Below are 22220 nucleotides of genomic sequence, written 5' to 3'. Positions count from 1 at the left end.
AATGCTTTCCAGCTCCTCCTGGTGGACCCCAAGGCGTTCCCAGGCCAGACGAAAGGAGGACCCTGATCAGATGCCTGAACCACCTCAACTGACCCCTTTGGACACGTAGGAGCAGCGGCTCTACTCTGAGCTCCCTCCTGATGTCCGAGCTTCATACCCTGTCTCTAAGGCTGAGCCCAGACACCCCACAGAGGAAACTTGTTTAGGCCGCTTGTATCCACAACCTCATTCTTTCGGTCACAGATTGACCAGGAATTGAAAGCTTCGCCTTTGGAAACAGCTCTATTCTGGAGGACCTACAGTCTGTGTTTGAAGGATATATCCAGGATGTCAAACTGACTGAGCAGCAACAACAGGTTAAAAAGACAAAGATACTTAGAAGCTAAAGCTGAACTATAGGTGGTCACAGTGTAAAAGTGAACCACCACATCACTGCTGATCGCCACAGAACACAATGAATATAAAGGGAAACTTCACTGATATTGAACCAGCTGTGTGGCATCGCAGTGTGTGCAGATGAACAGTATTTGGCAATGTGATGACACACAGCTGGTTGAATATCAGCAAAGTTTCCCTGCTTCCCTTCACTGGTTCCTGTACAGCAGGGTCGGTCTTTTTTTCACTGTTAGGATCATTAAAAAGCAAAAGCAGCATGTGTGTACATTCAGTAGGCTATATCTTCAGTAGCTAGCTAGCTAACCCTACACTTTTCAGGCACAACATTTAGCTCCAAATCCACAAAACCAGCCTGAAAGTGAAGGAAATCTGAAACGACTGCATTAGAGTCAAAGGAGCACAGCTGTGTTGTGTTCGGACCCTGGTCTGAACCGGCCGATGCTATGTTATAATTGGCCAGGGGCAGGACTTAGCGGAGGGTCAATTGATAAACCTTTATTGGCTATCAAAGTCTGTTTGCACTGTTATCCCTTCATTTTTGGGCACTCCACTTCACTTAATGCCATTTGATAGAAAACTTTTTCTGGGACCAGAGAGAACCTACAGAGATGAGTACTATATGCAATTTATATTTAGGTGGGAACTTGGGAAAATTAAACTTTTGTAGCTTGTTGCATTGCCCCCATGTGGCCAAAAAGGGTAAGTGCAGGTGAAGAAAAAGTCACTCCTAGTGTCGCCCCTGCACACTGCTTATTGCAATTTGTCCAATAGCCACCAACAGCCAGCAGTATTTTAAATGGTATTGGACATGACAATAATACTGTGGTTGCTTTGTCATTTTAATTCACTGTATATTTAACAAGTGTCTTAAATACATGCATTATGTAATTCTGTCTATAAAAACTATTTTGGGGGTTCCTTTTAAAATCTAACCCAATACCAGAACCTGAAGGAAGTGGGAACCCAGTGATGTATAAATTAATGAGTGATGAATGGTGTTGACCCTTTGTATTCTGCACTGCATTGCTGTGCTGTAGCTTTTAGACCGGAGCTTCCTCCACTCGGTGACTGTCATCATGGAGGAAAAGCAGACGACTGGAGCCGAGTGAAGAGGACCAAACGCCGCATCCCCATCTTTGTTTCACCTCTTATTACTATCAGAAATCGGTAAGATGAGACTGTTATCTATTATATCATTGATTTTACTGCTTGTGTCTTTTGCACAGCCGACGTTAGACGCTGCACGTCTGTCGCTACGGATTATGCAGAGTGTGTTTGTGCCTTGGGTTGCTAATCAGACCGGAGACCATAGAGCATTATTAACGGATTTTGCTGGATTGTGACTCTGAAGGGTGAAATAAAAATTCCAGTGTGTGTTTCTGCGCATTTGCACCGACTGTAGTGTGATAGAAACGATACCGGAGCCACCGAGGCACAAGCTGCAGATTACATGCGCGGTAATCGCTGAGCACCGCGGACAGCTCCCGGAGCTGCGGGCCTGAGCTCAACGCTGCTGTCGGCCTCCTCTCCTCTCATCTGTTCCCTGTTTGCAGGTGATCAATCAGCAGAATCAGCACCGGAGACACCTGACTGGTGACAGCCGCCAACATGAAGCATTTCCTGAGGTAAAGAGACTCCATTGTTGTGCATCATGCAGCGATACAGTTACATTTCATTTACTGAAACATGAAGGCATTCATTCACACTCCCCCTCCTCTAAACCTGTCTTCATATCATATGTTTATCTTCGATCCACTGTAATGGCTTGTTTTTACCAAATACTGCACACTGTGTATTCCCAGCTCTCCCATTTAAGCCCAGTCGATTATGATATTGTGGCCAGTAAGTGGCTGCTGTGGTGGAAACTGGTCTGAGTGGGTCGTTTGCAGAAGAGGCCTCTTAATTATGGAGCACATGTAAACCCACTGGTGTCTCTATTAATAGATCCGTTGCTCTCTGTGTTTCTGTATTTATTTAGGCTATATATTTTACTATAAATTCTTTGTATTGATAAAGTGTGAATTATGATTTTCAGAGACGTGATCAGGGCAGTAATGTAAAATTTTCAACATATTTGTCAATGACCATTGTTATTGTTCATATATAATTATAATGACACTAGTCTTGGTACATTTGTAAGATTTATCTACAGTAAATCCAAATGTGCACAACTATATATCTATATATTTGTGCACATTTGGATTTACAGTAATGACTCTCAGGTGTTTTGCTACTGGGCAAATATTTGTGCTGTACGTAAGACATAAAAGGCACTCAGCTGTATCGATATAAAAGAAACTTAAAAAGAAACATACAAATATGATTTAGGAAAGTGAATTAGAAGAGAATAGTGGTTTTCAACCAGGGGTTCAGGGACCCACAGATGTCCTTGAGGGAGGTGTAGGGGGTCCCCAGAAAATGGGAAATAGCTTATTCTCATTAATTAATTCACTAAAGAAGTGACCCCAATGTATGTGCCCAAGTAAAGTGGGATTTATAGCTGTGCGGCAGACCCTATGGACGTCGCCTACGCTGTTGTGAGCATTTATACTTGTGCTGGTGTGTCTGTGTCACTCTGCAGTTACACCTCCAAAACACTAGTCAGCGGCGGAGGTTTCTGTGAAGTGCTGTAAATTTTAATTGATTCAAAACACAAATTAAACATGGCTTAACAGTGACAATTCCAAACACAAGTACACAAATTGGCTTCACTATAACTCGCAGCATTCACAGACAAACACTTGTCTTTATCTGGACACATTTTCCCCACAAATACAACATGCTAATGATTTTAGCACAAGCCTATGGCATTTTACATTGTATAAATTAGCCTAGCAGCTAGAAAACTTTTCCTCTTCTCATATGAAACGAGTGACAACAGCAACATTTAACAAAGGTAACGTTACATAATTTGGCTCCATTACAACTCACACGGTTCACTGACAAAACAACTGTCTTATACTAAACATGTTTTCCAAACAAATATAACATGCTAACATTATTAGCACAAGCCTGTGGCATTTTACATTGTATAAATTAGCCTAGCGTCATATGAAGCCAGGATCAATTACACGCAAAACTTAAAATGCTATTTTTGTGGAGGCTTTATCGTCACACACACAATTTATTGTTTCTTATCTGTGAAATTAAAGTAATTAAAAACATAGTTTCCACTGAGGGAAATGGTTTCAGCTTACAGAAAAAGACAGGAGGTCTGCGTCGCCACAGTGTGTAGTTACATGTCTGGGGAGGTGCACGTCAGGCCATGGCATAGGTGATCTACCAACATGATAAAGAATCCATAACTAAATTTATACAAACTGCCAAAGCGAAAAACTGAGCTTTTAATCAATAAGATGTGAAGTATCAGTTTGAAAGTATGGGAAAACTGTGAGATCCTGACGCTCAGGGTGCCTACATGCAGCTAGTTTGGCCAGACAAACTGTGGAGGTTGAAGCCAACTAAGCCTGGTTTTGATCTTTGTCAGCTTAGATGATGATCTCATGTAGTGATTCGATAAAAAATGTATTAAGTGTATTAAGTATTTCACTTCTGGAAGTTCAGTAGGATTATTTCTCTCTCCTCTCTGGCAGACTTAAGTTGTTAAAATAATTCTTTGACATGCTGATATCAAATAATTTCGCATTTCAGCCCTTGGCTGCATATTGTGGCACAGATAGTTTTCCCCTCCTGTGGGCATGGTGTCTAGAGTGTGATGCGTTACACTCTGTCTCTATGAACAGTTGAAGATGTACCGTGACACTTCCACCACAAATTGTTGCATCAAATTCACCAGAGTGCAGGAAATTAAGTGTTTGATGCTCGAAACTTCTTGGGGGAGGACCCCAGACCCTTTGCTTAATATATTCCCCCTGATGTTGAAAGAAAATCTAAGCCGCTGGTTATAAGAGTAACTATTGAGATCATAAGTTTCACTTCCTCCATGGTTATCTCCTAAAATGTAGTTTACAACTATAGAATTCTGGTCTTAAAGGGATAGTTCAGATTTCTTCAAGTGGGGATGTATGGGGTACTTATACATACACAGTATATCACATACAGTAGAGGTCTGTCGGCAAGCTCCCAGTTTGGAGAAGCAGGCTGGAGTCTGACAGGGAAGCTAAGCAATGTCCTGTTATTTAAGTTTAAGTATATGCTATATTAAGAATATTTTCACTGCTGTCGGACAGGGATTTTCAACATGAAAACTGATCCACATGAATTGCCCCCTTAAAGCCAGACTCCATTGACAAAAACAGTGATGTTAGCTTGCTGAACACAGGAGCTGCTGGTTTACTGCTGCCTCAATCAGTTAGTTTGTTTGTGTTATTGTGTGACTTTGACATTTATGTGGGTTAATTTAGATTCACCAAAGTCACATAATAACACAAACTAACTAACTGATAGAAGCAGCAGTAGACCAGCAGCTCCTGTGTTCAGTGAGCTAAAATTACTGTTTTTGTCAGTGGAGTCTGGTGGCTTTGAAGAGAGCATAGATGGGAACGGAGGCTGTTAACAGCCTCCCTGTTGGATGAGCTGTCTGATGTAGAGGTACAGTGGTGAAAATACTCTCAATATAGCATACACTTATATGGATATAAATTACTTTAGGTGGTACTTTTTAAGGTGGCTAAAATACTTTAGTTGCTGAGGCTCGTTCACAGGGCCTCATTGCTTAGCTTCCATGTCAGACTCCAGCCTGCTTCTCCAAATTGGGGGTGTGCTGACTGACATCTAATGTACACTCGACAACCCCACTTCAAAAAATCCAATCTCATATCTAACAACCAAATGTAATAACTCTGGTAAAAACTCAGACTCAAATGCAGAGAACACACAGGAGACAGAGCAGGGTTAAAAATCAAACACAAAACGCGCAACTGGAGTTTTCCAAAATCTCCACTCTGACCGGACTTTTTAGAAAGACTCGTTTTCAGATCTCAAATCTCAGATTTCAAATCTCCGTTTGCGTGTAAACGAAGGGCACAAACAAAGGAAGATGTCTCCGTTTATCAAAATCACTGTGTACGTGTAAACGGCCTCCAAAAAGATAGTACACAAACAAGGTGTCCAAAAAAGCTAACAAAACGGACAGGGAGGGCAAAACAATCCTTAAATCCCAAACAAGATGATGGCTGAAGGATAATCAGGAGCAGGTGAGTAATTGGCAGCAGGTGTGGTTGATGAAAGGCAGGAAAACACAGGAAACTGCAATGACCGAGTAGTACTTAGTACTTCAAAATGTAATTGGAAGTATCAACAAAATCCAGAATGTTACACCAAAATATTATTATTATCAGAAGGAGGTCCCTGAAGAGAAGGTGTATCAAATGGGGGTCTGTGACCTAATGTGTATCAGTTTGAGGGTCCTTGACACAGTGAAGGTAGAGAATGACTCGAGTAGAAGATTAGTAGAAATAAGCTGAAATGGAATAAAACAGAAATACTGAGAGTATAAAAGCTACAGCGCTGTGACAGTGTAGCACAGGATATAAAGGCAAAGTTCCTAATCTCATTGAATTAAAAGCTTTGGCGTATACATTCTTTACAAATCAATATATCATAGTAAATGCTGTTTTACTGTTTAGTCACGGCTGACAAATGACGACATTATAAATAAATAACTGCTTTCTCACACCAGTGCTTCTGTTCTCTCCCAGCTCAGACCACATCTCCCATAAATCCCGTCGTTTCCTGCCTCCTGCATGAGATGATAAAATGTTTGACTCCTTCGGCTTTGGTCTCAAAGATAATAGCTTCATTACTTCTCCTGAACAGTGGAACCCAGCTGAGGCTGCCAAATTTGTTTCACTAACGGCTTTCACAGTTTGTTTACAGTAATTATACTAATGTGGTGAAATGAATGTGGTAATAGTTTACTGATGCAAAAATGATTCATGTTCCACCTCTTAATGGGTTTGGCTGGTCAGAGTAGTGAGAGTAATTTAAAGGGGTGCTACAGTGATTTAGTGTTGCACCTTCATACAGCTGGGGAACGGTAAAAGACAGTTAAACAAAAAATGAAAGCAGCAGAGATGGAGATGGCCTGACTTTTATGCAACCATCTTTTTGTTCCAGACTTCCTGTAAAAAAAAAAAAAAAAAAAAAAAGATAAAATAAAATAAAGTAAAATAAGATAAAATGAAATTAAATGAAATAAAATAAAATAAAATGAAATAAAATAAGATAAAATAAAATGAAATAAAATAAGATAAAAATGAAATAAAATAAAACAAATGCAATACAATTAAAAAAAGAAAATAAACGTTAATCGTTAACAAAATATTTGGATAAATACAACTGATGATAAAACGATAGAAAAGTCATTAAAAAGCAAGTCTACATAATGAGTTTTTAAAGAAGACAGTGTTTTAGCTTTCCTGATCTCCTCCTGTAGGTCCCTCCACAACTGAGGGGCCCCAACAGAGAAGGTCTGTTCACCTTTAGTTTGAAGGTTTGACTGTAGAGTGACCTACCAGAGGACCACGGGTTGCGTTCACTCTCGTAGGAGGTCAGGAGGTCAGCTATGTATTTTGGAGCTAACCCCCTACAAGCCTTAAAAGTGATCATTAAAAATTTAAAATCCACTCTAAGATGTGCCGGAAGCCAGTGAACTGATTTGTAGACTTGTGTGATTTGCTCTCTGTCTGACCTGGTTGTGAGTCTGGCTTTGAATCAGCTGAAGTTTATTGAGGTTTTGTTGTTGTGAGACATGAGAGAAGTGCATCGCAGTCATTTAAAAGTGCTGTTTCAGATTTTTGAAAATTTTCTTAACTGGAGGAAAACAAGGAGTCAAATACAAGTCCGAGGTTTCTGCAAGAGTCAGTAATGTTAGATGAGAGGAGACCAAGATGGAAAGAAATGTGATTTTGTGATGAGTCTGGACATCTTAATCTTGGATTTTTCAGATAATTTGTGTATCATCTTCAACATCCATGTCTTTAAAACTCCACATTTCAACAGACTTTCTGTTATACAGTAAATTTGTAGTCTTCAGGCCCAAACTGACTGTCTTTCTGAGCTCCTTCAAACCCACACAAGACATGTGAGGTCCGTTCCAGAATACCACACTTGTGAAGTGTCTGCAAGTCCTCAAGTGCGCCACTTGTGTGATGTATCTCCGGTAACTGCCACAGCCCCCAAGTGCCAGTGAAGACAGATTAAATAGAGTTCATTGTGACATGCTTAAAATGAATGAGGCCATCCCATTGTTCAAACAAATTCTCACAAAGTAGATGTAACAAAGAAACCTCTGCAACCACCAACCATGCCAATCATGGTCAAGATTATTGTCCAAAATTTTGGAAAGTCTTGTCAGAGTAGCATGAACACTGGATTACCTCATATCTCACACATTTCGAAGATTGAATGGCAGATTACCAATCATTTTCCCAGTCGATACTAGTTAGGGAGGAATTTAAATCCCGTTCTAGGTAGAGGTGGTGCTGCACAGGCTAATCGATATATATTAGCCACTGTACCTGGTGGTGTTTGCCTTTCAGCCAAGTCACCAGAGGAAAATGTTGGCATTGTGTGTTTCTGCAAGCCACAAATATCTTACATTTGTGTGTTTCATATGTATCATATCAACATTTTAGAAGCGTCATAGTATTTAAGATGACTTTGTCTTCTGTAGGTGGAAGGGATGGTGGATGGTGTTACACTGTTCGAGACACAAAAACAAAACTGGTTGTGAGTTTAAGCGACCCGTTGCTGTTTTTCCAGCAGCTTTTAAGGCTCCAAATGTGGGTGTTTTGCAGGGACCAGTCTGTATTTTCCCAGTGGCTCTTTTTGCAACCCATTGCAGTTTTTACAGTGGCTTTTTTAGTGACCTGTGGCAGTTTTCCAGCAGCTTTTTTAGCGACCCCTTACTGCTTTTCCAGTAGCTTTTAAGGCTCTAAATCTGGGTGTTTTGTGGGGACCCATCTGTTTTTTTCCAGTAGTTTTCTTAGTGATCCATGGCAGTTTTCCAGCAGCTTTTTACACACAAAATGTGGGTGTTTTGCAGTGACCAGTCTGTGTTTTTCCAGCGGCTCTTTTCGTGACACATTGCAGTTTTTACAGTGGCTTTTTTAGTGACCTATTGCAGTTTTTACAGTGGCATTTTCAGTGACCTGTTGCTGCTTTTACAGCAGCTTTTTAGGCTCCAAATGTGGGTGTTTTGTGGGGACTCGTCTGTGTTTTTTTTGCTGATTTTCAAGCAGCTTTTTAGGCTACAAAAATGAGTGTTTTGCAGTAGCCGGTCTGTGTTTTTCCAACAGCTTTCTTAATGATCCATCGCTGTTTTTCCAGCAGCTTTTTACACATAAAACATGGGTGTCGTCTGTGTTTTTTCAGTGGCTTTTTTAGTGACGCATCGCTGTTTTCTCAGGGGCTTTTTACACACCAGTTGTTGCTGTTTTGTGGTGACCTGTCACTGCGTTTCCAACAGATTTTTAGGTATGAAAAGCAATTGCTTTTTTACTGAGACATTGTTGCTTTTTCAGCCAGAATTGTGCCCTTCCAACTGGGTATTTTAAGCCAAAACATAACCACACATTAACCACAATGTTGTTGAAATGTAAAGTTGTAACATATTTGATACATGATGATGTATAACTGTAATGTATCCTGGGTTTGCAGAAGCGTACAGTGCCATCGTTTTTTCTGGTGATTGCATTGTGTCTTCATAAGGTCACATTCTGAGCAAGAGGCAGAGGCAATACTATCTTTATGCTTCTTTTTAATCAGTGATGATAATTGTACAAATGTAAGAAAAGAGTCAGTCAAACCAAACTGTTTAATTTGTTTATAACTGTGTAATTTATTTGTCCACTGGTCTTTATATACATTTATACATTTACATTGCCCCTGCCTGTTAGGTAGAACATACATATTCATTATGTTTAAAATAGAATATAATTAACAAAGCACCTGAGCTTTATTAAGGCATAGTGTCCCTATGAGTTCTACCACACCTCAACACATCTGCAGTCCTAACCAACAATGAGCCCAGTGGATGTTACCCAAATTTGTCATATAAGTCTGCACATGGCTAAATACTGCAAGTGAGGGTATTTAGACTGACTGTGAATTCATAGAGTGCTCCTTTAATATAAGACATTTTCTTTGTATCAGTCCTCCCACCATTACCCGCTCTTGGTGCTCGCTCCTTTGAAGGTTAAGAAAATGACAGTGTGTGTCTATATGAGCTGTTTAACATGCCGGTCTCATCCGCAGGACTAGCAGGAGGAATTAATCCTTCAGAACTGTATTTACCTTCTTTTTATGTTGACATGGAGGATGATGTTTTGCTGTGATCCGTCAGTGCGAGGAGGATTTATTTCTGCCAGAAAAGGTTGTACATGCCACAAGAACAGACAAAGAGGGAAGCGAGGCTCTGCTTGTACAGCTCGCAGGTTATGTTGATGAACAGTATGTTCTCAGCGTCATTTCTAATGTTAGTCCTTATAATAGATGGAATAAAAACACCTGGGTCCTAAATCTGTGCTTCAGGATCATGAAGTCAGATGATAGAAGGTTTAGCTGCTTCCCTCCTTCCTTCTTTCCTAATGTTCAGCGTTAAATGAAGCAGTTGGAGGCTGTGAATCATGTATTCCCCACTGTTTCTTAATGGGTCGCTGTGCATTTCCCAAGACACACATCTCCATTTTCATTCTCAGTGTCACCTGTAAAAATAGCACACTTTGATCAGCTGAAAGTCTAACCTAAAGTACAACACAGTATTCTGACTCTGTTTGCTTCGTATCTTACTCCCTCATATCTTTGTTTCATTAAATGTTTCTCTACAGTGATAATTTATCCATCTGACATATTTTTATTTTACAGAATTTTAGGATTTGTACTTCAAACTCTCCCAAAGTACAGAGCTCTGAAGAAGACCCTGCAAATGAAACCCTCGAATTTTTTTCTCATAAATCTACCACTTTAATCTTGGAAAACAAAGTAGTTTTTTCTCATATTTGGTACTTTTATTTTTATGTTTTTCTACCTAGTGGCCCTAACACACTGTTGTAGGATAGTTTTACCTATTCAGGACTCTAAAACTGACAACATAAGAAGGCACTGCTTGGCTATAAAGAGTAAAAAACAAAAAACATTGTGAATCAGTGCTCGATACTAAAGTACATATACATCATCTGTCATGTGTCATCATCAGTCTAATCCCTCCTGTCTTCTCCTCCCCAGAGTGGTGACCCAGTTCTTTCTGTTCCTCTACTGTAAATGTCTGTGGCGGGGCCTGAAGTTTGTCGCCAGGAAGTTTACGGGGCGCTGCGAGCTGCAGAGAATCTGCTACAACAACAAGCATGGAGCCCGCAGGACCCTCAAGATAGGTAGGCCCACACACTGCCTGACATTTGTTTTCAAATTCATCTTTATTTAGTTCATTTATATATAAAACCAACTATTAATTTAACACAGCTTTACGCTGATTGATGGCAACAACACGCACATGTCATATCTAAAAGCCTTTTTTAGAGTTCCAACAACAGCTTGATGAATATTTTCTTGAGTGCACAATAACAAACATCATGAGATAGGAAAATAGAGAGAAAAATACAGAGAATGTTTTTGCTGAAATAACCCTTTATCACAGGCCGATTATGACACAGACATGTAAAAAAAACCCACACCTCTTCTCCTTAGGGCTGAAAACATACACTCAGACTTAGTGGTCATTTTGCCTCTTCTTTTATCTTAGTCATTTTGTGTCCTTTTTTGTTGTTTTGTGTCTCTTGTTGGTTGTTTTGCCCCTTTTTGTAGTTATTTTGGGTCTTTTTTGTGTTTTGTTTTGAGTGGGGTCTCTTTGTAGTCATTTTGTGTCTTTTTTGGTTGTTTTGTGTCTCTTTGTAGTCACATTGTGTCTCTTTTTGGCTCTTTTTTCTGTCTTGCTGAGGTTATTTTGCATCTCTTTGGTTGTTGTGCCCCCTTTGTATTTTGTGTCTTGTTGGGGTCATTTTGTGTCTTTTTTTTTATCTCTTTGTAGTCTTTTTGTGTCTCTTTTTGTCCCCCCTTCCTCTTTTTGTAGTCATTTTGTGTCTTTTTTGGTTGTTTTGTTTCTCTTTGTAGTCATTTTGTATAATTTTTTTGTGTCTCTTTGTAGTCACACTGTGCCTCTTTTTTGTGTCTTGTTGAGGTTATTTTGCATCTCTTTGGTTGTTGTACCCCTTTTGTAAATATTTTGTGTCTTGTTGGGGTCTTTTTGTGTTTTGTTTTGGGGGGATGTCTCTTTGTAGTTGTTTTGTGTCATTTTCTGTTTTCTTTCCCCTTTTGTAGTTATATTGTGTCTTTCTGGTTGTTTTACCCCTTTTTGTAGTTATTGTATGTCTCTTTGAGGTCATTTTGTGTATTTTTTTAATGAAAATTAAGCTTGCATGATAGGTATATACCTTGGACAAATAGTAGTTTTCACATTTTAAACTACTGTATATACTAAATGAGTATCTCCCTTCGTTCCTTTCTAAAATATATATATATTTTTTAAGCTCAAAAATGGCTCTGCTTTTAATGTTACTGTATGCAGTTGTCTGAAACTTTTCACCTTTTTCCTTCCAGAATCATCTCTGAGGTACTCCAAGACTGAGGTATGGGTCTCCAAAATTTGTAAATATAAAGTATGAATATGGGGTGTTGCTCAGTTTTCTAGCTTCAGTCTTCCTCTTCCTGTCCCTTTTTTGTTTTTGCCATCTTCCTGTCATTTCTGGTCTCGTCCCCTCTAGCTGCTGCAATCCGCCCTCAGCGTCCATCCTGATAAAGTGGAGAAAACCATTGAGGACATCATGGCCTTGAAGAAGATTAACCCTGACACCAACCCACAGTGAGACACATTATCACATTTCTGTTATCACTTATGGTAGGGTGTTGTGGTAAATCAGTGTCAACACACGGAATCCCCAGACAACATGTGAAAATGCGGTTCTGGACGGGGAATAAATAACACATTCCTCTCCCTCAGCGAAGACTGCTGAGCTGCCCTTGAGCAAAGCGCTGAACCCCCACCTTCTCAAACCGAGCTGATAAGAGGCTCAGAACAAAAGACATTAATTGATCTGAATTCCCTCATATTTTCCTCTTTCCTGTGCGTCCCTCAGGCTGGGCATCTCTCTCCAGGCCAGCCTGCTGCAGATTGTGGGCTACAGGAGCCTGGTGGCTGAGGTGGAGAAGCTGCGCAGGGAGCCTTATGATTGTGAAAACCCTGAGCACGAGGACCTGCTGATGAAGGTACACCGCTCTCTGTGCCTGTATGAAGTGCAAAAATAATCGCAACAGTAAGAATAATCATTTTTCTTTGTGTTAAACCGGTGAAATGTCTGCCTGCTGAAATAAACTCAAGCTACCTACAACCCTTCACAAACAGGGGATCCCCTGCTTACTTGCATTTGTTTACCAGCAACCTGCAGTTTTTCTGGATAAAAGCACTATAACATTAAATATAGATACATAAAATACAAATGAGGAGCATATGTGTATTTCCCAAACTGTGAAATAATTTAACTGGACTGAGCTGTGGTGTATGTGTGTGTGTGTGTTGCAGCTGTGGAAGGAGCTGCGTCCTGACACACCTCTCACCGGACGCATCTCCAAACAGTGGTGTGAAATTGGTTTCCAAGGCAGCGATCCCAAGACTGATTTCAGAGGCATGGGCCTGCTGGGCCTGCACAACCTGCTGTGAGCTCTCTGTCGCTTCACTTTCTCTAAAACACTGATCATAATCCAAATAACTAGTCAGACCATGTTGCACTGTGATTCACATTCACAAGTCCTTTGAGAAAACTGTAAATTACCAATGTAATCTGCAGTGAGAGAATAGCTACCAGCTGGATTTAGTAACAGATAATTAATATCCTACATATGCACAGGTGTTGGGCAGAGTTTGATCTTCAAATTAAATGCTTCCTAAATTCCCTTTCTGTTAATTAATCATCTCTCTGCAGGTATTTTGCAGAACACGACAAGGCCACTGCTCTGCAGATGCTCCACGACTCTCTGCAACCAAAGCACAAGTATGGCAGCCCTCCTTTTCTCAAATTTTACCCAAAGCATGAAAAATTAAAGGAATACACCAAATGTTTTGGCAGAAAGACTCTTTGATTGACTGAAGTGTTGTCAGGAGAACAGGGAATCCTGGATAGTAGGTGTCCAACACTGAGGAAACTTTTTTTAGTAGATGAGGTTTTAGTAGATGTAACTACTTGGTAGGAGACTAAAACTACGATAAATTTATTCATCCATAACAGTACGGTCATTATAGCTCCCATCCTAATCAGCAAATTCTCATCACCAGTGTCCATAATGTTCAATAATAAAGCAGACTGGAATCTACTTTATGATAATAGTACTGCTCATAGGTGCCATAAAATAGCAAAATGCATCCGATGTTTAAGTTGACATTAAAGAAAACTACAGTATTGCATACAGCAATCGCAGCCAAAGCTAAAGCTAAAGTGCCAGATATTTTTTCAAGAGTTGGTGGAGACCAAAACTGAGCAAGAAGGAGAGGGAGTAATGAGCTTAAATTCATCAATTGGTCAAAAATATGACTCCAAATGAATATTACTGTTGCTCTGCACGTGTGAATGTTCAACTGTTTGCTTACAAGTTCACAATATTTACTTTATAAGGTGATAAAATAGCAAATGTTGTGTTTTCAGCTTGTTCCGCTGCCCCTTGTGGACAAAACAAAAATTAATGCAGCTTTAAAGTCTTTCTACCAGACATGTGGTGTATCCCTTCACCTTTAAACTGCACTCAGTCATCCATTAATCTGCATTTACCATATTCTGCTTGATTATATTCATTCTTACAGCTTGATGTCATTCACTGTGTCCTCTTTTATCGACTGCTGCTGCTATTGTTTGTCATCGGCATCTCAGTGAGCTGTCTCATTTCACAAATGAAGACTCTTCTTCTTTTTCTTCTGCACCTTCACCTCCACCTTTCTGCCCATGCCTCCCTCTCTGACTCTCACATGCACTGTTGTAGGAGCACACACAGAAAGCCAAGGTACTTTCATTCTTTTCACTGCATTCATAGCTTTTCTGTTTTGGGTTGATGTTTCATGCAGTTAAGGTCGCGCTGAGAATGATTTATGTACATGTTATGTCTGCTTGGTCATCTCATTAGCAATAGGCAGAGAAATGCTATGAAAATGTATTTATTTAACACACTTTCTGAATGGATAATATCTTGATGATTGTGCCGCCACATTTGTACTTATAAGAGGAAAAAAATAGCAATTATAGTTTTAGTAATTGCAAAGTAGATCAATCACACCCTTTGTGGGGAATTGATTATGTGTGTATAATATTTTAAAATGGATTTAATAAGTTAAACATGGAGTTTGGGAAGTCAACAGTAGGTTCCCAGGAGGAAAGTCTGGGGATTGTTGGACCCACCCACCACAGCACAGATGTGCTAACTTCGGTTTCATAGGGACTTTAACCAAGATATCCTTTTCTGGCAGAAAGCTCTATGGGTAAACTTCTCCCAACAGCCATCTTAGTGTCTCCACACTGTCATTCTCAATGGACAAAAATGCCACTTTCTACCATGAAAAATCACCGATAAAGCTTCTAAACACAACCAGACATTTTTTTTGCAGGAATATGATCCAAAATTGGGCAGAAATTAATAAATACCAGCAACCAAGATGACATGTTTCCCTGACGTTAGCATGTAGCTACATGTAGCAGTGTACTTGTGGCCAGGGAATGAGTGTAACGGAGTAAAGCCATACTTTCTCCTCTTAAAATTCACCAATAAAAGCTTCTTAACACAGCTGGGCATGTCCAGGCAGGAATATGATCCAACATTTGAAAGGAATTAACAACACTGTCATACAAGTTTATATGTTTCCCTGATGTTAGCATGTAGCTACATGTAGCAGTGTATTTGTAGCCAGGGAATGAGTTTAAGGGAGTATAGTGGCACTGTCTGCTGTCAGAAGTCACCAATAAAGCTTAACAGAATCGGACATGTTCTAGCAGGAATATGATCCGAAATCAGGGAGAAGTTGACAACACTGGCAACCAAGATTACATGTTTAACAGATGTTAGCATATAGCTACATGTAGCAGTGTATGAAATGCTTGCAGAAGCGTGCCTGAAGCAAATTACCAATAAAGACATCTGGTGCGATCTGATATCATCTTGTAGCCAAAACAGAAGAAAACAGAGCTTTCAGAGAGGTCATGTTTGATATGAACATCCGACACTGTGACATAAGGAAAACATAAAAGGTCCCCTTTAAGAAGGACGCTCATAAAATGTCATTTTATTGTGACTTTAAGATTTCTCAGTATGGTGCACTGAGTGCTATTTTACATGTAGACAATACATAACTCAAGTCTTATGTCCTTCACAGTGAGATAAACAAGCCTGAATGGGAACAGAAGAATCTAGACAAAGCTATCGGGTAAGTGTTTGCACATGCACTGTAAGATCGCATGCATGAGTGTATGGAGGAGGCAAAACTGGGCTACTGCTGCTGGAGCTGTGTGAGTTTTGGCCTCAATACAGAACAGTCTTAGTAGCGGAGGGGCTCTGTGATGCGGCCATGGGAGTGTGTATATGTAGAAAGTGTTTTACTGCTGTGTGTCCTCCTGTCCTCTGCCTCCAGTCTGCATCAGCGCTGATAAGCACCAAGGACTGACTCTGAAAACACACACACACAGTCGAGCTAAATCCTCCTACAAAATCCACACGGTATTGTAAGGACACTCCAGCAGAGCAGCAAGCTGTAAACTGCAAGTCATTTACTGTGACAGAGTTCATGATTGGTACACAGCGCTTTACTCTCACATCCAAATGGTCCACCACATCACACACATTTGGACCTCGTGCACTTTGCCATTAAGTAAAAGCTGGGACACAAAGGGTGTTGACTATTTCCACTTGTGTTTCTAAAATAAATTATATTAGATGTTTACTTTGATTTTAACCCCCTATAGTCTCAGTTCCACCAGCTTCTTTAAGTCAAGTTGACTTAATTTAATTTATATAGCCCAATATCACAATTCAAAAAATGTGCCTCAAAAACACAGTCAGTTTCTCCTGGTGAGGATTCCTTCAGTGTTCAGAGTTCAGGAGGTTTTTCCCGTGAACTGAATTATCCACAGATATCTCATCCAAAACAAACAGACCAGGTGATTTAAACCAGTAAAAACACTGAATAATGCTGTGTCATGTTGAAAATCAGTGTTTCTGACAAGCTGTTTGGCACGGAAGGAACTGGAGCCGATTCGTTGCTAACGTTTGCTCAGCTTGTTTCTCTGATGACTAAAATCCTTCATCTTTATTTCATTGATCTTTCTCAGAGGAATATAAATGTGTTCCTGGAATTTACTGGAGACAAAATTGGCATTCAGCAGGTGACATGCAATTAAAAGCTGTAACCTTTGATATCTTCACAAAATTCAGCAACAATTTATTCATCAGTGTACAAAAAGTTACAGCTCCTACAGTATGTAGGTCTATGGTTTGGTTTCATCCATATCCAAAATGCTTAACAACACACTCTTCTTAAGTTTTATTTCTAACTTTTTAGCTGTACCCATGGACTTTTATTCCATTTGAAAGTCTTGTGGTGTGTCTTAAATCACATACTTCCCTTAGTACACTTCTATGTAGTATACTATGTGCACTATGTACTCGTTGGCGTAGTGCGCAAATTTTGACAGGGTAATGTTGTCTCAAACCAAACATGGCCATTGTGCACTCTGAAATGACAACCGCAAATTAGCTAGTTAGCAAACTAGCATTAGCATTTGCGTTATTGTTCGCAGTACCAAATCATTACAGACTGCTAAATTAACCCAATAAACACACTGCTGGCTTATACCTTATAGACAACAGTATAGTAGTGCTTAGTGCAAAAAACGTGTATTTGTACAATGCAGCGACGTTCACGGTCACACAGTCCTTGGCCGCCATTTCCAGTTTGAAAAGTAGTCCCTCCCCTTCCGCTATGTAGCCAAGATGGTGACCACTAAGGGTGAGAAGTGTCCATAGCACCATCCAGGTATTCATAGTGCACTGCATTTTCTACACTTCTCAGTGTGAACGCACTTATGCACTTAAAATATTAAGTGTAAGTACAGAAGTACGCAATTTGAGACACAGCATTGGATTTGTGGGAAATGGTGTTTGTTAAAGTCTGTTAAAAACCACATTACACATACTCCCTTAGTGAAATCACACAACACACACAAGAAGAACACACAAAAACTTCCTACAAACTAACTTCTCTATATTTATCTCCTCTCCCCAGCTACTCTTTTGCCATTGTGGGCATCAACATCACAGACCTGGCCTACTCTCTGCTGGTGAGTGGAGCTCTGAAGACCCACCTGTACAACGTGGCTCCAGAGATGCCGAGCCTGCTGCACTTTCAGCAGACCTTCTGTGAGTTCAGTTGATTTTCTGTAACAAAGATATCAACCAAGATCACGCCTTTGTTTTTGCTTATACTTTGAATTGCTTCAAAACCACCATTAAAGTAAGGACATGCTGGTAAGATAAGTAAGAAAAGTATCTAGTAATCTAGTATCTAGTAATAATGTGATCCATCATTATTGTAAATATATTAATTATATTCACTTTAAAGAACATAAAAGATGAACTTGTTTTTCCTCTTCTCCATGGCAGGTTACCTGATGCAGGAGTTCCACCGTTTCTGGATCGAGGAGGATCCGAGCGACATCATGGAGTTCAACCGGGTCCGCTCCAAGTTCCACCGGAGGATCCTGCGACAGCTGAAGAACCCAGACATGGCTCTGTGCCCCCACTTCTCCGCCTCCGACCTCCACCTGGTCAACCTCTAAACACACATCCCCTGAGCCCTGTGACCCTCCCCACTACCCCCCACTGATCCCTTCATACCCCCACAGAGGTCTCCCCTGGATGTCCGGTAGGCAAACTAAAAAAAAATCAGAAAACCCTTTACCCTCACACACATGGTTCCTCAAACTGCTGGACACATCTGGGGAGACTCTCTCCCTCCTCTGCTCAGCCCACCTCGTCCCAGCTAACGTCATGTCGCGTCACTGCCAAAAGCTCACTCAATCACTACACACACACACAAACACACACATATGTACACACACACACTGCCTCTACGCCCTCACTGCAGCGTTACACCACCAGCATCAGAGATGACCATAGCGATTGTAGCTGTGCATGAGGAGGCTGCACCACACCACTCATCATTATCTGTTGCTTTAATGATTCATGACGATTGTATCACAGCCGTTACACCTCAGTTACGAACCCGTGCTTCTTCTCATAACAAACCAAATTTACTTTCTCAGCCAAAAAAAAAAAATCCCTCTTTTAGACTGCAGCTTAGTGCTCATCAGTTCAGAATATTTTGGCAATTAGCTGGTCAGGCTTTCAGACACAAAACCAATATTTTGTATTCAAACTGAAGAGCTATAGATATATAGTGTACGTTTAAATGAAGCATTAAAGAAATGTTGCTGGCGCTGATTCAATCAAAAGCTGTACGAAGGCCAGTTCATCTTTTAGCTTTGTCTGTATTAGGTCATCAATATAGATTGTACTGTACGTTTTATGTCTATGTGACATTAGCACCTAAGACTTCTCCTTGCCAAAATATCGAATGTGGAGAACTTACAATCACAGCAGTAGTTTGTTTCTTGTGAGCTCAGATGTACGTTTTGTAAACCTGCAAAATTATGTTCATTTATATTTTAAAACAGGCACAGTTCCCACTTTGGATACTAAATAAAGCTAATTAACTTTTTTCCATTTTTCTTTTTTTTTTTTTTTTTTTTTAAATTTCTTCACACACATCACCCAAAACAATGAAAATAAATGAATGAACATTTTTTGCAGGTTTGCAAACGGTGTTTTTTGCCTTTGCTTTGACCCTTACGTGTGCAGAGATTCTGTTATGAATGTTTCTCACGTGCTCACATTCACGATTGTTTGACTCTATTTTAATTCATTGAATGTGACACTGTGTCCACTGTTGTATCAGCCAAAGCAATAATTTACATTCATTTCACTGCACATCTCTTTTAAACGTGTTGATTTGCACCATGCGTGCCTAATTATTTGTTTTATTTTATAACTCTGAGCTGGAATGCTGATCAACGTATAGCTGCTACATGTAGCGTTTAATGGAGGTAAAATATTACCACTGAAGACATTCGTGTGATTACTGTAATCAAATGTCCCCTGGCAGCCGCTGTGCTGCTTTTTACAACGTCCAAATTTTGCGGGAAAACAAAGACATATTTGTCCTTTTTTTAGTGAAGCCAAAGACACTGAGGACTGACAGGAAGCATTCACAGAGAATGTAGTCTTAATGTTCTTGAGCATGAATGTGATCTTATCTCCTCTCCACCGTGATCTCATTTGCTTACAGTAAAGTATCGACTTAGCAGAGATTTACTAATGTTCGTAAAAGTGCTACACATAGAAGCTTTAACAAGCAACAACCAGAGAAATAAGATGTTAAATGTAGAGCTGCTCCATTGAGAATGAATGAGGTAGTGATTTATACTAATGCAGTAAAGAGCTGACGGTGAAAATGTAAGAATGCTAAGGTGGAGGCGTTGATCAGTCAGTCAACACAGGAAAATAAATTACTTTTTTATTAATGTGGTATTACTAGATGTCGCTGTCAGCTCTCTACTGTGGACTTCAGACTGCAGAGTCCTGGCCAACAAAGGTAACACTCTGAGGAAAATTGAATTACTGCAAACAAAAATACAACTATAACATTTTCAAATAAATTTGCTAAAAAATCTGTGTTTATCGCCATAAATGATACTCACCTTGTGGTCCCGTAAACATGATTCATAGTCCTTATGTAGATCCTATGCCGAATGCTCGCAAGTGGCCTTCACCGTTGCGAGCATTCATAATTATGTGCTGGTGTGTCACCTTCACTCTGCAATTACACCCCGAAAACGGTAGCTTGCAGTGGTGTTTCTGTGCCACTATATTGAGTTTCTTTGTGCACGTCAAAAAATGGCGACTGGAACTGAGAGGATCATGTTGGAGTTGGCGTTAGCTGTGGCTGGAGGCATTATGTTTTCGGGTTTTCCCTCCATCCATCCTTTTGTCTCACTTCTGAACACGGTATCTCAAGAATGCATTGAGAGATTTTTTTTTTTTTTTTCAAATTTGGCACAAATGTCCACTTAGACTGAAGGATGAGCTGATTAGATTTTGTAGGTGAAACGTCAAAGTCACTGTGACCTTGTCTGTTTCATTCTCTTGAACGCAATATCTCAAGAACACCTTGAGGGAGTTTCTTCAGATTTGGCACAAACATCCACTTGGACTCAAGGATGATTAGAATTTGGTGGTCAAAGCTCAAAGGTCAAGGTTACTGTGACCTCACAGAACATGCTTTGGCCATAAATCAAGAATTCATATGCTAAATATAACAAAATTGCACACAAATGTCAAATAGGATAAAATCACATTTTATATCCAAAAGGTCAAATTTCAGCTAAAACTGTGCTGATTGTATAGATCTTCTTTGCTGCCAGAGGGTGTGATGTGTGTGAAGCGTCCATGTTTTCACAGACATGGATGTCAACTGTAAATGCAACTTGAGTGGTGCGTGGAGGCGTACAACCGCTAGGTGGTATTCTAGTTATTGATCTGCTATCATGTGGGCACTTTTTTCCCACCTGGGTCCCCTCTCCTAGCAAGTCTTTTTCAGAGGCAAAATGCCTAGGAGAAAATGCGAAGCTACCAAGTGGACTAATCACAGTTGTGTGGTCTGTGTCGCCGCAATGTTTATCTATACTTCTTGGTGCACATCAGGCTCACGGATGTATTAAGAGATCTGGATACAGCATTGAATGCGGGACCCTATTCATTCCTATGAAAGTTGTTCAGTGGTGAATGAAGCCAAAAAGGCACTATTTCTGCAGTATGAAATAATCTGGGTGATCGGTGCTGCTTCTGCATCATTGTGCCCATAGAGCAAGTGCACTAAGACTTACGCCGGCCGAGCCAACTACTTATGGATTTGCGCGACTTTAACTTGAATGAGAATAAAATGATTTAATCTTGCGGCTCTTCTAGACTTTCCAAATATTATCGGACTGAATGGATTAAATCCTGATAGTGGAATGAGTCAATATGCGTGGGTTGTGATGCTCAAAAAAAATGTATCCATTGATTTATAGATGTCTCTTTCCCAGTGTAAGTCACTGGGAAAAAGGCTTTTAGGGCCCAATGGCATCACGTGACAGAGCTCTAAAATTGCAGTACCACTGTTTGGACACTATGAAAATTGATCAATTCCAGCTGCGACCCTGTTTTTTCCCATTCTCCACAAGGAGTCATATGGGAAAAAGTCTTTTGGGCCCCCTGGCATCACATGACGGACCTGGTCCGTTTGGCCACTACAAATATTGGCTTAAAATTGGCTGATCTGGCTACGATACGCATCTACGCTGTATCTACGCCGCACTGATAGTCTAGATTCAGTGCAGAGGTATAAACTGGCTTTAGATTTGCCTTGCGACTTCTTCTGGTTTCTTCTTGGTTTGGAACCACTGCAGTAGATGACTCTCCTTTAAAAACCCCCAAAACAATCACCATCTAATTGATTATCTGTGGAGCATCAGTTTGATTGTTATCTCAGCTCTGAGTCATACTTTTTCTTTTCACTGAGAGATAAATCGTCTGACACACGTGTACTTCTTCACAGCTGTGTTGCTTCACTTGAACATGTGACCACTGTATTTATCATTCATGAGCATTCACATCATGTGATGATGCTGACAGCTCTGACAAATGTAGGATATAATTTTACTGCCATGCTTGCACTGTTG

At 40.2% G+C, this 22220-nt stretch overlaps 1 protein-coding gene across 2 annotated transcripts; it reads left to right on the top strand.

The window, feature by feature from the left end:
- Window positions 1-1423: 1423 nt before the first annotated feature.
- elmod1 (ELMO/CED-12 domain containing 1) lies at window positions 1424-21235 on the top strand. 2 transcript variants are annotated; one of them, XM_049593083.1, is made up of 12 exons: window positions 1424-1563; window positions 1950-2021; window positions 10585-10730; window positions 11953-11981; window positions 12117-12214; window positions 12489-12618; window positions 12932-13065; window positions 13332-13400; window positions 14380-14400; window positions 15761-15811; window positions 17666-17799; window positions 18043-21235. In XM_049593083.1, exons 2-12 carry the CDS (start codon window positions 2005-2007, stop codon window positions 18216-18218), a joined length of 1005 nt encoding a protein of 334 aa, XP_049449040.1. In that variant the 5' UTR covers window positions 1424-1563; window positions 1950-2004; the 3' UTR covers window positions 18219-21235. The 2 variants fall into 2 exon arrangements, with proteins under 2 accessions (XP_049449040.1, XP_049449041.1); XM_049593084.1 differs by lacking the exon at window positions 14380-14400 and having other exon boundaries at window positions 1434-1563.
- The last annotated feature ends 985 nt before the right edge of the window (window positions 21236-22220 follow it).

The sequence above is a fragment of the Epinephelus fuscoguttatus genome, linkage group LG12, assembly GCF_011397635.1.
Source record: "Epinephelus fuscoguttatus linkage group LG12, E.fuscoguttatus.final_Chr_v1".
Classification (NCBI taxonomy): Eukaryota; Metazoa; Chordata; class Actinopteri; order Perciformes; family Serranidae; genus Epinephelus; species Epinephelus fuscoguttatus.
This window is presented reverse-complemented; position numbering and strand designations above follow the sequence as displayed.